Genomic DNA, 19,219 nt, shown 5'->3' on the forward strand with positions numbered 1-19,219 from the left:
TGGCCAGGGTATCAAACCCTCCTGACCTGAACTGGTGCTCCACCACCCTCAGGAAGTTGCATCAGAAGGGTGGAACAGGTCATAAGGGAAAGGCCCGCTGCATGTTGGAAGTAGCCAGTAAGTAAGGCTGCTGCTGTAGCACTGAAGACTTCAGGAAAGGTACCTGTAACATTGAGCAGGGCCAGGAGTGGGGGTAAAGACACCGAACTGTGTGAGGAGAGAAGAAGGGGGGAAAGAGGAGGAAAGGAAGGGGAGTAGCCATGGGGGGGCCTTGGGGGCCTGGGAGCCTGGGTGAGGGGCTGGCTGCTTGGTAACAAGTACTGCCTGAGAATCCGGAAAGTTCAAAAATCAGGACTGACCTGATCCCCGAGCAGTCTGGATTTTTGGATTTCTACAGTATATTGTTTTTTGCTTTCTGCACCAATAATTAATTTGCTTTTTAAATTCCAAATAAGTTTGCTTTGCTATCATTGACTTGACATGTTACATACTCAGGGGTTAATTTGTAGACAAAAAAGGAATTGGAACTGTGGAGCTGAGGGGGGGGGGGGGGGCGGGGAGGAGGCAGCAGCAACAGGAAAAGAGGGACTGAATTAGGGAGTAACGTGACTGTTTTCTGCTGCTTCAGGCTCACTCCATCCCCTCCTGTTCCCTTAAGGCTTCTTGGAAGGGAGGTACTGGAGCAGAACACCCCTGCTCCTCTGGAGTCTGAAAAGATATGGTGGAACTGCATTCCAGGCAGTTCCCCCAGAAATTAAGCCTTGTACATACTACCTATGATACTTTTGCAATTCTGCTGTCTGTTTTTCCTCATATTTGCTATATATCTTACAATTCCTCCTCATATGCCTGCCAAGCTCTCTGCAAGAACACACGTAAAGCTTTGTCTTGATAAGCACAGGGCTCATTTTCCCCATTCTAACTGCTGGCCCACACAAATTGTCAGGATCACACTGTCCAAGGATCTGATACCATGGGCATCTCTATCTCTGCCTTAGATGCAAAAGTAACCTGTTGTCTAGCAGAATATAATCTGTTTTAGTAAACTCCTTATAGGGGTTTGGAATAGAAAGCAAAATCTATCTCCCCATGGCTGCAGCAACTGGCATGTAACAACCAAATATAATTTCCCCAATAGAAAGTTCACTCCTCAGTCTGCCTCACCCTTTTTTGCATGTCTTCTTGGTTTACAGTCAATCAACGAGTTTGTCGTGACATAGTCCCCACCCATTCCCATCTGATATTTTTTGTACATAGTCACTTTGGCTACTATTTGAGAATAGAACTTATGATTGTAAGTACTGAGAGCACATAGATTGCATATCATTCATTTTATATCCATGTAGTTTCCCCATGACCACAATAAATCTGTATTCTGTAAGACCATAAGCATCTGGAATGGTATGCCCTTTTGAACCACTATCACTAACCACATCTGTAATACAGTTCTCCAATCCATGTGCTTTGCAGTTTCTTGTCTTCATTGCACTTAGGTGAGTCTTTCTCAAGTAGCAAGATCTGCTTTCATTTTTCTTAAATATTTTAGTATCTTTGTTTATACTGTCCACATTCAAGAATACAATTGTATTCTCAGCCTTAAGTGTCCCAATGCCCTACCCTTGAAAACTTACTGGGAGCCATTTATTTATTTAGATTTTGCTCACACATTTTCAGTAGTAGCTCAAGGTGAGTTATATTCAGGTACTCTGGATATTTCTCTGTCCAAGGAGGGCTCTCAATCTAAGTTTGTACCTGAGTAAATGGAGGGTTAAGTGACTTGCCCAAGATCACAAGAAGCAGCAGTGGGATTTGAACCAGCCACCTCTGGATTGCAAGACTAGTGCTCTAACCACTAGGCCACTCCTCCACAAATTGCTTTTGTTTCAATATTAGAATGACATATGTCAAATTTTTAGGGAGTGCAAAGTAACAGAACAGCTATACTCTGAACAGTTTGCAACCTCTTAATAAAGGATAACTTTAGCCCATTGTAAACACTATTATAGTAATCAATCAGTGTCATTATAATAATCAATCTGTCATTCTTTACCATTCTGGTCTCCCAACAATCCTTGATTAGGATTAACCCTGCAAGTTTGTTCACCTGAATCCTTACCACAAAACATTTGCCGCCACAGTAGAATTTCTTCCCTACTGTCTTTAATCTGCTAGAAAAGACATCTGCAAATAATTCATCTGAATATCTGTTCTCAGACTACAGGTTATATGCCCTTAATTAGTACCAGTCACATTCTTACAAATCATAAAAGCATCTTTTTGCTGATTAGTACTAGTGAGAATATAAACTGAAAAATAGCTGCTTTGACACTTGCACAGTAAAAACAGTGGCTATCCCTACATTTGAATAGAGTAGCACTAATTTTATGTTTCTACCATATCTTGGCATATCTTCATAATACCAAGGTTGCCAATATTTAATTGGGTGGCAGTGACTAAGAGGAGGAGCCGGGGTGGACTGAGAGTGGTCTGGGCCCCCCGCCCGGTCACTGCCTGACACCCCCCTACTACTGCTGCGCTGCTGCCACCCTAGCATTGCAGATGACGCCCCCGCTGCCCCGGTCCTACATGATGGGCCCTGGTGGTCTAGCGGTCTCTGCGGGGGTGGGTGGGTTGGGGGGCAGCATGTTCTTTCCTGCCTGCTGCACTGCTGCTATTCTCCCACCTGCCAGCGCTGCTGTGTTTTCAAAATAGCGGCTGAGACTTCCCGCGGTAGTCTCGCGGGTCTCGACAGTCTCGCAAGACTTCGGCAGGGAGTATCTGCCGCCATTTTTAAAGTATGGAGGTGTTGGGCAGAGAGTATAGCGGCATCACAAGGGGCAGGAAAGAACGTGTTCCCCCCTGTGGAGGTCACTCGATCACCAGTGGAGCGCCTTTAAAGTTAGGACCAGGGAGGGCAGTAGTGTGCAGCGGGCATCTGGGCAGAGTCTCTGGGCCCCCTAGAGCCTCTGGGCTCTCAGGCACTGCTCAGTTGCCCAAATGGTCAGTCCGCCCCTGGGAGGAGCTATTTTATCCAAGGCAGTGGCCAGGACCATATTCCAATGAAAAACCTGCTTACTAAGGGATAACGTATCAAGGTCAAGTGGAAGGCTGCACAATGCTCAGTGTCACGATCCCAGGCTTTAAACAAACAGTCACGAACTCTGGAACAATGTGAACCCTTGGCCTACTGTCGTCGAGCGGCAGCAGGAGGCAAAACCCCCCAAGCAGGACTGGACTAACAAGCTTGACTTGGCTGGAAGCGGATGCTGGGACGGATTTGGCTTGACAGGAACAGGATTCAGGATACTGGAACAAGCTTGGCAGGAATAGGATTCAGGATACTGGAACAAGCTTGGCAGGAACAGGATTCAGGATACTCAAGCAGGATTCAGGATTTTCAAACAAGCTTGGCAGGAACTGAAGCTGAAAGCAACCAGGGCAGAGACAAGCAGGAAGGGGACCGAAGCTGAAGACAACCAGGGCAGACACCAGCAGGATACAAAGCTGACCCATACAGACAAACAACAGAACTAAGGCTGAAGCTAAGGTAGAGGGGACTAGAACAAGCAAGGCAGACTAGGCAGGACACAAAGCTGACCCACACAGACAAACAACAGAACTATGGCTGAAGGCTGAACCTAGCACACAAACAGACTGAGAAGAACAGAAGCAGAAGTGCACACAGGCACCTTAAACAAGAAATCAAGACAGAAGTGCCCAGGGGCACACAGGTTATGAGCAAAGCAACAAGAAATCAAGGCAGAAGTGCCCACAGGCACACCGACTATGAACAAGGCAGAAGTGCTTCACTGCACACGGACTAACCTGGATCGGGGGCTGAGAGTGAGAAAAGCCATGACTCACCTCTACCCATTGGTTCTGGAGGAGAAAGAGAAATTGCAGCTTCCCAGGGTGGACTCCCTTGTTATGACAGTGACTAAGAAGACCACCTTGTCATTGGAAGTGGGCATTGCCCTAAATGACCTACAGGATAGGAAGCTAGAAGACTTGCTTAAACAAGCCTTTGAAGAGGTCTGTTTGGGCCTTCAAGTGATAGTGTGCAGCTTGTTCGTGGCTAGAGCATGCCTGAAGTGGCATCAGCAGTTTGCAACACAAGATGGGTGCCATAACGCCCAGCTGGAAGTGGGGTTGGCCTACTTGGTGGATGCTATTTATGACATGTAACAGGTTATGGTCCGCAGTGTGTCTTTGACTGCCTCAGCATGTCAGCAACTCTGGTTGCGGCATTAGGCAGTGGATGCAGCATCAAAGTGTTAAACTGCCCTTTTTAGTTAAGTGGCTATTTGGAGAAGATCTCAGTAACTTGGTGAAAGAAATGGGGGAAACTAAGCCACAGTGGTTGCCAGAGGATAAGCTGAAACCTCTGGTCGTCCATCTTCAGAGGGCTCTCAATCTAGATTTTGAGACATCAGACGGTACTGGTATGGTCGTCAGCAATATGGTCAGAAGTTCCGCTTTCAGGCATACCAATCTTATTTTAAATGAAATAGATATGTACAGACACATTAGGGAAACATAGAGAGGGAAGTTATATAAAGTTCATTAAGTTCATAACAAATTTGGGTTTCTTTGAATTGCTGGATTCAGGTAATTAAGTTGGGTCCTTAGGATATGCCTTTTCGAACAGGTACTGTAAGTCTTTAGTGATATCCGGAAGTTAAGGTGGTTGTACGTAGTTTTCACGGTTTTTGGGAGTGCATTCCAGAGTTGTGTACTTATATATGAGAAGCTGGATCCATGAACTGATTTGTATTTTAGTCCTTTGCAACTAGGGTGGTGCAGACTTAAATAAGAGTGTGATGATCTTCCTTTTCTGCAGACAGAAATTCCTTCTCTCAGTCACCTGGAGTGCCCAATGCTTACTGAGCTTCACAATGATGCGAGGCCGGTCCATTTTTCTCTTCCTCCAGTGGGAGGACGTCTTCAGGAGTCTCGGGAGTTGTGGGCCAGAATCACATCAGATCAGTGTGTTCTGGATATTCTTACAGAAGGTTACAAATTGAAGTTCTCTCACCCGGTTGCTCCTCTCTTCTTGCAGTCTACTTGTTGAAAGGGAGCCAAGGCAGTCAAGGTTTAAGCCACTGCAGTTTTCTTGCTGGCGCTCCGGGCCATTGTTCCAGTTCCCCAGGCCAAACAGGGATAAGACAGATACTCCATTTACTTCATTGTCCCAAACAAAGAGGGTCTAAACTTCTGCTCCCGAGTGTCCCACTTTCTCATGGATACACTAAGAGCAGTCATAGTCTTGGTTCAAGTGGGAGAATTTCTCATTGTTCTTGATCTCAAGGAGGCATACTTGCATATACCTATATGGTTGCTGCATCAGAGGTTTCTGTGTTTTAAGGTGCTGGGCCATCATTTCCAGTTCAGGGCTTTGCCCTTCGGTCTTGCCACCGCATCAAGAACGTTTATCAAGGTTATGGTGGTGGTGGTGGTGGTGGCCTTCCTTCGGTACCTGGGAATCACAGTTCACCTGTATCTTGATGACTGGCTCATTTGTGCATTGTCCTATTGCGACGATGATGGGTTGGGTGATCAATTCTGAGAAGAGCAGACTAACTTCATCACAGACGCTGGAGTATCTGGGCATTCTATTTGACATAGCAAGGGAGAGGATCTTCCTCATGAAACACAAAAGGTTAAAGCTGGTTCAACAGATTCCTCTTCTCCTCAGTCAAGGCAGGCCCAGGGTCTGTTTCTATATCCAGAGAGCCAAAATTTTACTTTTGTGAAAGTTCCATAACCAAGAAGAAAAGTCTGACAATTCTATAACTTGACACCTAATAGTAGACAAACAACCAAGGGTAGGAAGGAGGTAGATTCCCTATGATAAAGTGAAACAAAACCAAACAGAGTGCAGCGAAGGGCGACTAAAATGATAGCGGGATGGGACGACTTCCCTATGAAGAAAGACTAAGGAGGCTAGGGCTTTTCAGCTTGGAGAAGAGATGGCTGAGGGGAGACATGATAGAGGTATATAAAATAATGAGTGGAGTGGAACAGGTGGATGTGAAGCATCTGTTCACGCTTTCCAAAAATACTAGGACTAGGGGGCATGCGATGAAACTACAGGGTAGTAAATTTAAAAGAAATCGGAGAAAATGTTTCTTCACCCAACGCATAACTAAACTCTAGAATTCGTTGCCGGAGAACGTGGTGAAGGCGGTTAGCTTAGCAGAGTTTAAAAAGGGGTTAGACGGTTTCCTAAAGGACAAGTCCATAAACCGCTACTAAATGGACTTGGGAAAAATCCACAATTCCAGGAATAACATGTATAGAATGTTTGTACGTTTGGGAAGCTCGCCAGGTGCCCTTGGCCTGGATTGGCCGCTGTCGTGGACAGGATGCTGGGCTCGATGGACCCTTGGTCTTTTCCCAGTGTGGCATTACTTATGTACTTATGTAGAGTAGGGAAGGACCATGATTAAAACTACAGAGGGTGTGTCCAGCAACCTTATAAATACAGTTGATATGAACAGTTCGGTGTATAACTGTGCAAAAATCAATGAGATTATGCAAAAAAAGATAAAAAATGAATGAAAAATAATGAAGAACTTATACAAAGATAAAAAGTGCAGAGCAACCGATCACTCAAGATTGAATGAAGAACAGTGCATAGTAAGTGAAGTATATTTGGAAAGGCAAGAAATTAAAACAGGAGGGTGAATCTGGAGTAACAAGTGAACCTTACACTTAGTGACATTGTGCCCCGCGCAAGTGTAAATGCTGCCTAAAAATATGGGGCCTGTATTTTATAGAATAGGCTTAAATTTCTGCGCAGTATATAGAATACGCTGAGCTCCTCTCTACGTGGCCAAATTTAGTCATACCAGCAGATCAGTATAATATCCAAAAAGACTTTATTGAGGATACCATGTATGAAACAAATGCCCTACACGATATCCTCAATAAAGTCATTTTGGATATTATACTGATCTGCTGGTTTGTGTTCCACGTTGGATTTTGCAGATCGTTTGCCTTGTTGCTTTCTGGGACCCAAATTTAGTCATAGCCATTTAAGCCATGTTTTACTGATGCCTAAATTAGGTGCAGACCAGGTGAATTCTATAACAAAGCACATAGATTTTAGAAATGCCCACACCCTACCCATGGCCATGCCCCCTTTTCAATTTTGCGACTTAGAATTTAAGCACACCACATTACAGAATACACTTAGCAAGTTGTGCGTGTAAATCTTAATGCCAATTCGTGCTGATAATTAGTGCTGATAATCTCCAGTTGACAGCGCTGATTAGCTACTTAACCAGTTAAGTTTTGCGCATTGTTATAGAATATGCTTTGATTTCCGTGCGGAGGAGTGGCCTAGTGTTTAGGGTGGTGGACTTTGGTCCTGAGGAACTGAGTTCAATTCCCGGCACAGGCAGTTCCTTGTGACTCTGGGCAAGTCATTTAACCCTCCATTGCCTGCTGCATTGAGCCTGCCATGAGTGGGAAAGCTCAGGGTACAAATGTAACAAAAAAAAAAAAAATTTAAGGTGCAATATATAGAATCCCAGGGATAGTGCTCCCCAAAATATAAAAATACATATATTTATAATGCTGGAAAATGAGAACTGTAAACTGAAAGCTTGTAATTATACATATGTGAGAATCAATTGTGTATGCTTTGCCATAAAGATTCATATAAAGATGTCACTGATTGAGGCACGTGTACTGTAAAAAATAACCAAACCTGCAAACGGAATATAGATAAATTTCAATGAGTATGCAACGCAAGCTGAATGCCAAAGTGCAAGTTGTGACAGCTCGGCTAAAATCAATCAAAAAATAATGTGTTGATATTATATACTCCCTTTTTATATATGTTTGTTGTTACAGAGACTCCTGATGCAGACATGTAATTGCAGAAACACGGAAACATGTGGCCTTTTATTTTATTATTTATTTTATTGATTTATTCATTCTTGTATCCCGCTGTTTTCCTTGCACTCTACGTATACTGCATTACAGTAGTCTAGTTGTGATAGTATCGTCGATTATAGTATTATCCAGAATGATTGTCTGGGAAAATGTTCTACATGTGGCTTTTTTGTGGTGCCTAAGTTATGCCCCCAATTTATAGAATTTCCACCTTAGGAGCCCTGTTACTATACTGTAGTAAAAGGGACCCTGTGCTAGTGGCGGCAGCTGTTTTTGCCATGCGCCATTGCCCCTTTTACCACAGCGGGTAAGAAGACCAAAAAAGAAATGACTGTTCAGTATGTTTGCACTTGCTGCATGGCCATTTTTTTGTTACATTTGTACCCTGTGCTTTCCCACTCATGGCAGGCTCAATGTGGCTATCTGAAAAACCATATATCATGAAGGAGATAGGTGGAGACTCAGCTGGCTTTCACTCTGATAATAAATTCATTAAATAAAGAGGTGAAGCCTCAAGAAGCCCCCGGCTCAATGATTAAAGAGCTCTCGGGAGGCTGGACTGCTTCATCATCGGCAAACACCCCAATGGTCTGCTGCAAATGTTCTTACTATTTACTATTTTTACTTCATTTTTCTTTTTAAACTTTTTCCTTTACTCTTAGAAGTTAAATATATAAATTACTTAGCTTTGTATCCAGGCTCTCGAGACGCTAAATGCGACCATGACCAACGGTGGCCAACGTTTCGTCACCTGCCTCAGGGTCAAATGATCTGCGTCAATCTTAGCCCAAAAGAATGCTCAGCACTAGCGGACAATCTTTTGGGCTAAGATTGACGCAGACCATTTGACCCTGAGGCAAGTGACGAAACGTTGGCCACCGTTGGTCATGGTCGCATTTAGCGTCTCGAGAGCCTGGATACAAAGCTAAGTAATTTATATATTTAACTTCTAAGAGTAAAGGAAAAAGTTTAAAAAGAAAAATGAAGTAAAAATAGTAAATAGTAAGAACATTTGCAGCAGACCATTGGGGTGTTTGCCGATGATGAAGCAGTCCAGCCTCCCGAGAGCTCTTCAATCATTGAGCCGGGGGCTTCTTGAGGCTTCACCTCTTTATTTAATGAATTTATTATCAGAGTGAAAGCCAGCTGAGTCTCCACCTATCTCCTTCATGATATATGGTTTTTCAGATAGAAAGTATTAGAAGGAGATTGCCTTCAGTATTAGTTTGAATCATTAGGCTCAATGTGGCTTACATGGGGCAATGGAGGGTTAAGTGACTTGCCCAGAATCACAAGGAGTTGCCTGTGCCTGAAGTGGGAATTGAATTCAGTTCCTCAGGACCAAAGTCCACCACCTTAACCACTAGGCCACTCCTAGTGGTTACCACCACCCATTGAGGTGGCAGTAAGGACTCTCGCTCTAACACAGTGGTAACCAGGCAGTGCGCAGTTCTGTCCGATTACCACCGGGTAACCCCCAGCGGAAATAGTTTTCAAGTATTTCCTCTAGCACTGGAAATGCTGCGCACTGGGGGTGGAACTACCACCAGTGCCCGTGTTGGGCTGGCCTTAGTTCTGGATTGCCGCGTGGCACTCCTTTAGTAATGGGGCCCGTTAGTCTTTGCTTGTTGGATTCCATGCTTCTTCTTATCCTTGTTATAATAGATCTACTCAAATCATTGTGGAATAGCAAATATTTTAAAGAAATCCTGCTCTTTGAAAATAAACATATCCAAGAGTTTCGTTGCAAGGCAATGCCTTTGATTTTCTATTATTAATGTAAATTGCTGAGATAGTTGTTTCGATTGGTGGTATATCAAGTGTTAATAAACTTGATATAACCAACATGATTAGTCAAAAGAGACTTCGGATTTCTAGACTTTTCAAAAAGTTCTTGTACCATAGGTGTTTTCAGTTCCTTTTTTTGCTCCTTGTTGGAGGTGGCATGCCTCCTGAGACCTCAATTCTTGTCATCAAGTTCATTTGCTTTTTTCTCCTTCTAACTTGTGTCAACCCAAGGTTTATTTTTGCTATTTAGCCTTTCAAGGTCACTATGGAAAAGAATATGTGGTATCTCACAAATTCAGTAAAGGGTGCTAAAAATCGGGCACACAGGGGTCATTTTAGTTCATAACTAAGGGGTCCTTTTGCAAAGGCATGCTAGCATTTTTAGCGCACACTAAAAATAAGTGTGCACTAAACGTTAGAGACACCCATATATTCCTATGGGCATCTCTAGTGTTTAGCGCTGCTAAAAATGCTAGCGCACCTTTGTAAAAGGACCCCTAAATGAGCTAATTGGCACTACATTGGCATTAAGTATCATTAATTGGCATCAACAAGCACTAATTGGCACTAATTTGTAGTCAATGTAGATAAATGACTTACATCCTGTCCTCACTTGGATTCCAGGGCTCTGTCCTTTCCTGGTTCTCTTCCTACCTCTCCCTCCGCACCTTTAGTGTTCACTCTGGTGGATCCTCTTCTACTTCTATCCCTCTGCCTGTCGGCATACCTCAGGGTTCTGTTCTTGGTCCCCTCCTCTTTTCTATCTACACTTCTTCCCTTGGTTCATTAATCTCATCCCATGGCTTTTCCTACCATCTCTATGCTGATGACTCCCAAATCTACCTTTCTACCCCTGATATCTCACCTTGCATCCAAACCAAAGTTTCAGCGTGCTTGTCTGACATTGCTGCCTGGATGTCTCAACGCCACCTGAAATTAAATATGACCAAAACTGAGCTTCTCATTTTCCCCCCCAAACCCACCTCGCCGCTCCCCCCGTTTTCTGTTTCTGTTGATGGCTCTCTCATTCTCCCTGTCTCCTCAGCTCGAAACCTTGGGGTCATCTTTGACTCTTCTCTCTCCTTCTCTGCTCATATCCAGCAGACCGCCAAGACCTGTCGTTTCTTTCTTTACAACATCCGTAAAATCCGCCCCTTTCTTTCCGAGCACTCTACCAAAACCCTCATCCACACCCTTGTCACCTCTCGTTTAGACTACTGCAATCTGCTTCTTGCTGGCCTCCCACTTAGTCACCTCTCCCCTCTCCAGTCGGTTCAAAACTCTGCTGCCCGTCTCATCTTCCGCCAGGGTCGCTTTACTCATACTACCCCTCTCCTCAAGTCGCTTCATTGGCTCCCTATCCGTTTTCGCATCCTGTTCAAACTTCTTCTACTAACCTATAAATGTATTCACTCTGCTGCTCCCCAGTATCTCTCCACACTCGTCCTTCCCTACACCCCTTCCCGTGCACTCCGCTCCATGGATAAATCCTTCTTATCTGTTCCCTTCTCCACTACTGCCAACTCCAGACTTCGCGCCTTCTGTCTCGCTGCACCCCACGCCTGGAATAAACTTCCTGAGCCCCTACGTCTTGCCCCATCCTTGGCCACCTTTAAATCTAGACTGAAAGCCCACCTCTTTGACATTGCTTTTGACTCGTAACCACTTGTAACCACTCGCCTCCACCTACCCTCCTCTCTTCCTTCCCGTTCACATTAATTGATTTGATTACTTTATTTATTTTTTGTCTATTAGATTGTAAGCTCTTTGAGCAGGGACTGTCTTTCTTCTATGTTTGTGCAGCGCTGCGTATGCCTTGTAGCGCTATAGAAATGCTAAATAGTAGTAGTAGTAGTAGTAGTAGTACATCCGTATTCCATAAACTTAGCACTTAATTTCTATGGATCTGGGAGGGGCATGGGGCAGGTCAGGGACGTGCCAGGCAATTAGGTGATAAGTTGTAGAGTGCTTTCAGTTACATGCGTACTTGCCAGTATGTGGGCACAAACATTCACACCAGCCATTGGCATGGTGTAAGTGCTCACATCTAGCGTTAGGCACCAAAATATGGCCTTACACTAGTATTCTATAGTGGCAGCAATGCACAAGATTGCTGTTATAGAATTGGCACTTAGGGCCTTATTCTATAAAGGTTATTCTCCTAAACTTAAGCTCTTAAATTTACACTCCTAAATTACAAGTATGATCTATGCTTCTAAATTTATGCTTCTAATTTAGGGCCTATTTCGCTCAAAGAGTCAGCATACATTTAGAAGCATAAATTATCTCCTAAATTTATGAGTATAAATTATGCTCCTAAATTTAGGAGTGTAAATTTAGGAGCATAACCTTTATAGAATAAAGCCCTTAGGGGTCCTTTTACTAAACTGCAGGAAATAGGGCCTGCGGTATTTGTGGGGGCTGTTTTTCCTGTGCACCAGGGCCCTTTTTACTGTAGAAGGTAAAATGCCCCCTCCCCAAATGGCTACATGATAAGATAACCCTTACAGCATGGCCATGTGGCGGGGAGCACCCATTGAGGTTGCGGTAAGGGCTCCCGCAGTAACCCGGCAGCAACTGGACAGTGCATGGTGATGCCCAATTACCACCAGGTTAGTGCCGTGCTAAAGGAAGAAAATTTTCCAGAGCTTCGGAAATGGCGTGCGCTCCAGCTGGAACTACCTCCAGCGGCTATGTTGGGCCGGCAGTAGTTCCAGATTAACGAACAGTAAGCCCACGTTGGGCTTACCGCTGCTTTGTAAAAGACTCCTTTAGTGTCCAAGTTTTGGGCGCCTGAGTTGTAATTCCCTTTACTGAATTGAGCCCTATACAATTCACTTTGGCATTGATGCAGTCATCTTTTTTTGAAATTTGAAGCTAACTAATGCTTAAGCTTTGGACACTGAAATGACTGACCAAAATATAATGCGAAGGGAAAGGGAGGGATCGGAAGCATCTCAGGGTCTGGCTTAAACTTAAATGGAATACGGTGATATTCAGCTGCTATGTGGCTACGTTTCTCTTTTTAAGGAGGAGCACAAAATACTTGTCCTAACTTATATGATAACTTATCTACTTGATTTTAGGACCAAAATCAGCACTTCTACATAATCAGATAGTACAACTGAAAATCCTCACAAAGATAAGAGATATTCAGATAAGTCACCTGCTTGTCTTTTTGTAGAGACCACCCAGCCGAATATCAACCTCTGTTCTTGAATATTCCATGACATTTCAAAATTTGAAGGTTCTACAAACCTGGCTAGGATTTTTGTCACCACAAATGCTATAATTGCTTAGATAAGTTGAAGAATGGAAAAAATAGAATTAGATCTACATTAATTTTTCTAATTTATTACAATATTGGAATTATACCATTACATCAGTGTTGTACTCTCTGTGGTGTATAATATAACTCAGTAAAGATAACAAGATGTTAGATAATTGTCACATAATTGTTACTGACGTGCTAAAAGTGAACATTCTTTGTAACGTTGAACAGGGTGGTGGTGACTGTCCTGAGATGAGCATCGGTGCAATAAAGATCGCTTTGGAAATTTCTCTGCCCGGATCTTTTATTTATGTATTTACTGATGCACGATCAAAAGACTTTCAACTTGCCCATGAAGTCCTGCAGCTCATTCAGCAAAAGCAGTCGCAAGTAAGTACTACCATAAGTTTCTATTCCTTTCTCAGTACTGCAATCTATAGAGTTTTTTCAACCAAACTGTCCTATTTGTGTCTATAATGATGTTTAAAGCTGTTAAATCCCATGCTGTACCCTAGTCAGTTCACCTACATTTCACATTGATTCCAGATCACAGTGTTAATTCCCAAAGTTAACTGGAAAACTTGGCTGTTGAGCAAAAACTTTAATAATTAATTGCTTAACTGATTTATTTCTGTTATTTTCTATACTGCAAAATAAAGAAAGAGAAAGTAGGGGAGGACCAATCCAATTCTAGCACAAGGGTAAACAAAATAAGTTCATTGAACAAATCCTTAAAACATTTTCTGAAAACAGACTCGACACACATCTGCGTTTCGGTGCAGAGGCACCTGCCTCAGGAGTCAACAATATCAGTATGGTTGATTATGAGTAACAGTGTTCACGTTTCCATAAAAATGAAGTGCAAAAAGCCACAATGTCTTCAACAGAATCGTTACCAGCAAAAAAGGTCTGAGCTGAAACAACTGATTACAAATTCATAAAAAGAGGCATGGCCCTAATAAAGCTAACATGAACTTCAGTCAGTAACTTATTTTGTTTACCCTTGTGCTGGAATTGGATTGATTTTCCTCCACTTTCTCTTTCTTTGTTTTGTTGTTTTTTCGCGTTGGGGAATTACCTTCTTCTTTTTTTGTATATTTTCTATACCGCAGCCTGAATGACGTAGAAAGGGGTTTACACTAAAACCAAAAACCAAGATGTGTATTTAGATGTTGCTATATTTAATTTTTGCATATGTTTATTTTATCTGTTTATTGTGTTGTATATATTAATTTTAATATTTGGTTTTATATGTCTGTTGTCTGTTTTAATGTTACTTTCTGCAGTACGTCACCTGGCGTACTGTTAGAAACAGACAGCTTATGAATGTGAATAAATAGAGACATTTAGGACTAGATTCTATATATGATGCCTAGAATCTAGGTGCGTCTGATAGAAGCGCCTAGGCATATTCTATAAGATGCGCCTACATTCAGATGTGGTATATAGAATACGTTTAAGCCGGGTGGATGCACGTAGATCTAGGCACGGACATTTACGCTGGTGTAAATGCCTGTGCCTAAATTTGGGCACATAGACTGAAATTCTATAACCATGTGCGTAGATTTGATTGATAGGCCCGGCATGCCCACACTCTGTCCATGACCGCACCCCCTTTTTGTGTAAATTCCAATTATGGCCAATTAGTTTTGATAATTGGTCATTATTGGCCAATTATCATGACTAAGTGACTTGTTACACAATTCAGACACACACGTAGATTTGGCACGTGCATAAATCTACATGCGCGCTTCCATGTGCCATATATAGAATCCCGGGGTTAGTGGGATTTACCAGGGCTTCCACTCCCTTTTGGCATGTCCATTTCTGACACTTAAAGTAACATCTACTGTATATAAGGACTCTTGGCTACACTGGTATTCAGTTTAATAGCTACTAGTCTGCAATATACTTTTTCTTCTCTTTCAGTTTTAATACAAGAGTTGAATAGAGAGCAAAATATCTAAATTGGTCCCAGTAACAACAAACTAAACATATAGGACCGATATTCAGACCGTGATAGTTAGAACGGCTAACTCCCGCTGTCAGATTCTGAGCCTGGGTATTCAATATCAGGCCATTTCTGGTGACCGGCATTGAATATCTAGTTTATTTTTGGCCGGTATAAAGATAACCGGCTAAGTCAATATTCAGACTTAGCCAGTTACCTTTAAACTGGCAAAAGATATCCCACATTTTCATGTAGCCAAATATGGCTGCTAAACCGGCTTTAAAAATCAGCCGATAACCAGCTATCTGCTAGCTGCTCCCGTTCATATTCAGCCAGAGGTAGCCAGTTTTCCCCTGCTGAATATCGGTGGATAGTCGGTTAAGCGCTATTTAACAGGTCAGCAGTCATTCTGGCCGGTTAAATAGCACTGAATATTGGGGGGATAATATCTCTGTTATATAGTATGTCCTAAAAATTCTGAATGCCTTTATTTTGAGCTTAGTGTTAGTTCTCCAACAATTGTGTGTGCATGCTGTAGAGAGAGTATGTTCGGTTTGATATGTCTTGAGTTGTAGTTCGCTTTGTGAAGCAATGTACGTGAGGAGTTGCAGTGAATGTAACTGAGAGACAGGGAGTCCTGCACTCCTGGGAGGAATATGGAATCCTGCATAGTGAAGATACAGGATGGTGAGTAAAAGAAGATCTTTCCAACACACCCACATGCTCTTAAGGATAACATGAAATCCTACTATGCGGTACCTCTGGAACATAAGCATTTACCATTCAGCAGTAGTACTGGCTTTCTCAGGTCCTTTTTGCTCCTTGTTGGAGATGGCATGTCTCGTCATACCTTCATTCTTGTCATCAACCTTCTTTTCTGTCTACTTTGGGGGGGTCCCAGACTTTGACTCTCCACCCCTTTACTGCCTCTAAGAAGAGAAGAACAGTACTTCTTATCTGTCTGTTGCCTTCTCTGTTGGCTTCAGTCTGCACTGAAGTGCTTATTGTCATGTAATGTTGTGAGACTTGACGTCCCATGTGGTTCAAACTTTATAGAGAAGCCAGCAGAACAGACAGATACAAGTAAAATATGCGGGATAATGTAGGGTGAGGGGGTTGGAAAAAAGCATCCTGGAAATGAGGGACAGCCCCAGATAAGTTGAATTGACCCAGACCCTACATCCCCCTTGGGTTATCCTTGACTCCAGTGATCATCAGACAGTGTGGTTTAATTTAAGAACAGAGGCAGCGGTGAATTACACAAAAATCAGGGTCCCTGACTTATAACAGAAACAATTGTGTTAAAATGGGGAAGTACCTTAGGTAGACAGTAGCAGAATGGACAGTGCAAGAACAGAGTCCTACCACCCTGAACTGGACGAACGATGGTTATTCCCTCTCCATAAAAAAAACCACACACACAAAAAAAAAACCTAAGTAGCCAGGCAAACTTGCAAAAACAATGGGAGCTGGCGGTGGTCAGCATTTCTTTAAATGGATTGCTTCCAAGCATTCACTGCTGCTATGAAATAAAATTAATCTCTTCAATACCAAATCCTGAATATTCATCTCTGTTGTACTCACATTCATATTTTCAAAGCACTTAGACTTACAAAGTTATATAGCAACCTATGGAACTTTCTAAGTTTAAGGGCCCTGTTTACAAAGCTGCGTTATAGGTGTATTAGCGTTTTTAATGCGTGTTAACCATGTATGCACATTAACTGTGTATGCACCTACAATATCACTATAGGTGCCTACACAGTTAGCGTGCATGCTAATTGTTGGCACGTTAAAAATGCTAATGCGCCTTAGTAAACAGGGCCCTAAGATTTTTGACAATGTGCCCCTCAGTGATTTCACGCATGCATGCATGCATTCATGAATGCAAAATAATCTAGAAATAATGTCAGTTCAACTTTTTTGTTTATTCTTGAATTTTTTTTAACTCGGACATAATACAGGAGTATAAGATTAAATTATCCAGATATTTAGGCCATGCCAGATCAATTATTTCACATAACACCATTTATCAAGGTTCTTTCCCTACTAAGCTAAATTAACATATAGTTGACCTGGATATCTAAGTGTCACTCTTCTTTGTGTTTTCTTAACCCAGGTTGTATTTGTGCTGACTGGTGATTGTGATGACCGGAGTCACATTGGCTACAAGGTCTATGAGGAAATTGCTTCCACAAGTTCTGGTCAAGTATTCCACTTGATCAAAAAGCAAGTTAATGAGGTAAGGTTAATGAAGCAGTTAATCTAAATTATTGAGGGGCTGGTTCAACTGAAGGGCACACATGGTGTAGGTGGAGCAAGCTGTCTCCTTGTGCTCATTAGAGCTCTCCATGAACAGGAAGAAACACAACCTCTTGGGTCCCTCGACTTCTGAGTTTGTCAGCATAACTCCTAGTCCAGAAGGAAAAGGGTTGCTTTACTGATCAACTTGATGCAAGTGGAAAATGTCACTAAAGAATTGTGCACTTGATCCTGGTACACCGCCAGGGCAAAGTAAAAAAAAAAAGGGCATTCAGTCCAGAAATCCAAAATTCCAAAACCGATCTGACTATCTTGAAACATCAACAAAAACTCTGAACACATCCCCAGCTTTGGGTGTTTTCATTCACTTTCCTTCAGTTTTGGATCACCCCTTGTCTACTTGTAGGAACCTGCAAATACTGGATGCAGACCAGGTGGTAGGAGATATTGTTTTCCCGCTGACAGAAATGAGGTTCTGCAGTATTTTTTGAGGCACAACTCTATAGCAGTTCTTCCCTTGCCTTCTATAAGAATTTAACAGGAACACATGCAAAGTGAGGCAAGAAAAATCCCAACTACAGGTATACATGGTGGGATCACCTAAGAAAAAGATCTTGGAGTCATTGTGGCCAGTGAACTAGATTCAGTAAATTGTGCTGAAAAATCAGCGCAAAAATTATTATGCATTGAGACTATTCTATAAAAGGTAGACACACTTTATAGAATAGCGCCTAAATGCCCAATCCGCGCCTAACTTGAGTGGCTTGCATTTACGCCTACTGAAGGCAGGTGCAAATGCCGGCACCTAAATTAGGGATTTAGTGAAGGGAAATCTTGCCTTACCAATCTATTATATTTCTTTAAAGGGGTGAACAAACATCAGGCTTATTTTTGAAAGGGATCGCCAGCGATCTCCTGATCCCGGCCAAATCGGATTTGTAGAAAGCCGATTTTGGCTGGCCCCAACTGCTTTTTCGTTGCGGCGCCGGCCAAACTTCAAGGGGGCGTGTTGGTAGGGTAGCGAAGGCGGGATGGGGGCGGGGCGTGGTTACGGGACGGCCGGCTTCACCTTATAATGAAAAAAAAAATGGCCGGCTCGAACGAGCATTTCGCCGGCCGGACTTGGTCCATTTATTTTTATGACCAAGTCTGAAAAAAGTGCCCCAACTGACCAGATGACCACCGGAGGGAAGCGGGGATCACCTCCCCTTCCTCCCCCAGTGCTCACCAACCTCCTCCCACCCAAAAAAACTTTTTTTGCCAGCCTGTATGCCAGCCTGACATGTCATACCCAGCTCCTTGACAGCAGTATGCAGGTCCTTGGAGCAGTTTTTAGTGGGTGCAGTGCACTTCGGGCAGGTGGACCCAGGCCCATCCCCCCCCTACCTGTTACACTTGTAGTGGTTAATGTTGAGCCCTCCAAAAAACCCCAAAACCCACTGTACCCACATGTAGGTGCCCCCCTTCACCCCTTAGGGCTATGGTAATGGTGTAGAGTTGTGCGTAGTGGGATTTGGGGGGCTTAGCACCCAAGGTAAGGGTGCTATGCACCTGGAAGCTATTTTTGTTTTTTTCAAAAAAAAATTTAAGTGCCCCCTAGGGTGCCCGGTTGATGCCCTGGCATGTCAGGGGGGCAGTGCACTACAAATGCTGGCTCCTCCCATGACCAAATTGGCCAGGCCCGGTTTCCATTGTGGCTGGAAAACGAAGCCAGCCATCTCATGTAAACCCGACGATCCAGCTCTAAACCCGGTGAGCGATTTGGCCGGCACCAAGAGTATTTTGAAAATACGTTCGGCTCCACCCCCTTGCGGAGCCGGCCCCGAACATGGCCAGCCATTGATTTGGCCGGCGCCGTTCGATTATGCCACTCCATGTGGATAAAGGTGAGCCAGTTGATATTGTGTATCTGAATTTTCAGAAGATGTTTGACAAAGTACCTCATGAAAGACTCCAGAGGAAATTGGAGAGTCATGGGATAGGAGGTAGTGTCCTATCATGGATTAAAAACTGGTTAAAAGATAGAAAACAGAGAGTGGGGTTAA

The 19,219-nt window shown here is 43.1% G+C and overlaps 1 protein-coding gene across 2 annotated transcripts in view; it reads left to right on the plus strand.

Moving 5' to 3' along the window:
- Positions 1-19,219, plus strand: part of HMCN1 (hemicentin 1) — a 672,624-nt gene that overhangs the window by 95,501 nt on the left and 557,904 nt on the right. For both annotated transcript variants that reach the window (XM_030206904.1, XM_030206905.1), the window contains exons 3-4: positions 13,193-13,351; positions 17,032-17,154. In XM_030206904.1, coding sequence (XP_030062764.1) covers positions 13,193-13,351; positions 17,032-17,154 — 282 coding nt within the window. The remainder of the gene's footprint in view (positions 1-13,192; positions 13,352-17,031; positions 17,155-19,219) is intronic.

This window comes from Microcaecilia unicolor, chromosome 6, assembly GCF_901765095.1.
Source record: "Microcaecilia unicolor chromosome 6, aMicUni1.1, whole genome shotgun sequence".
Lineage (NCBI taxonomy): Eukaryota > Metazoa > Chordata > Amphibia > Gymnophiona > Siphonopidae > Microcaecilia > Microcaecilia unicolor.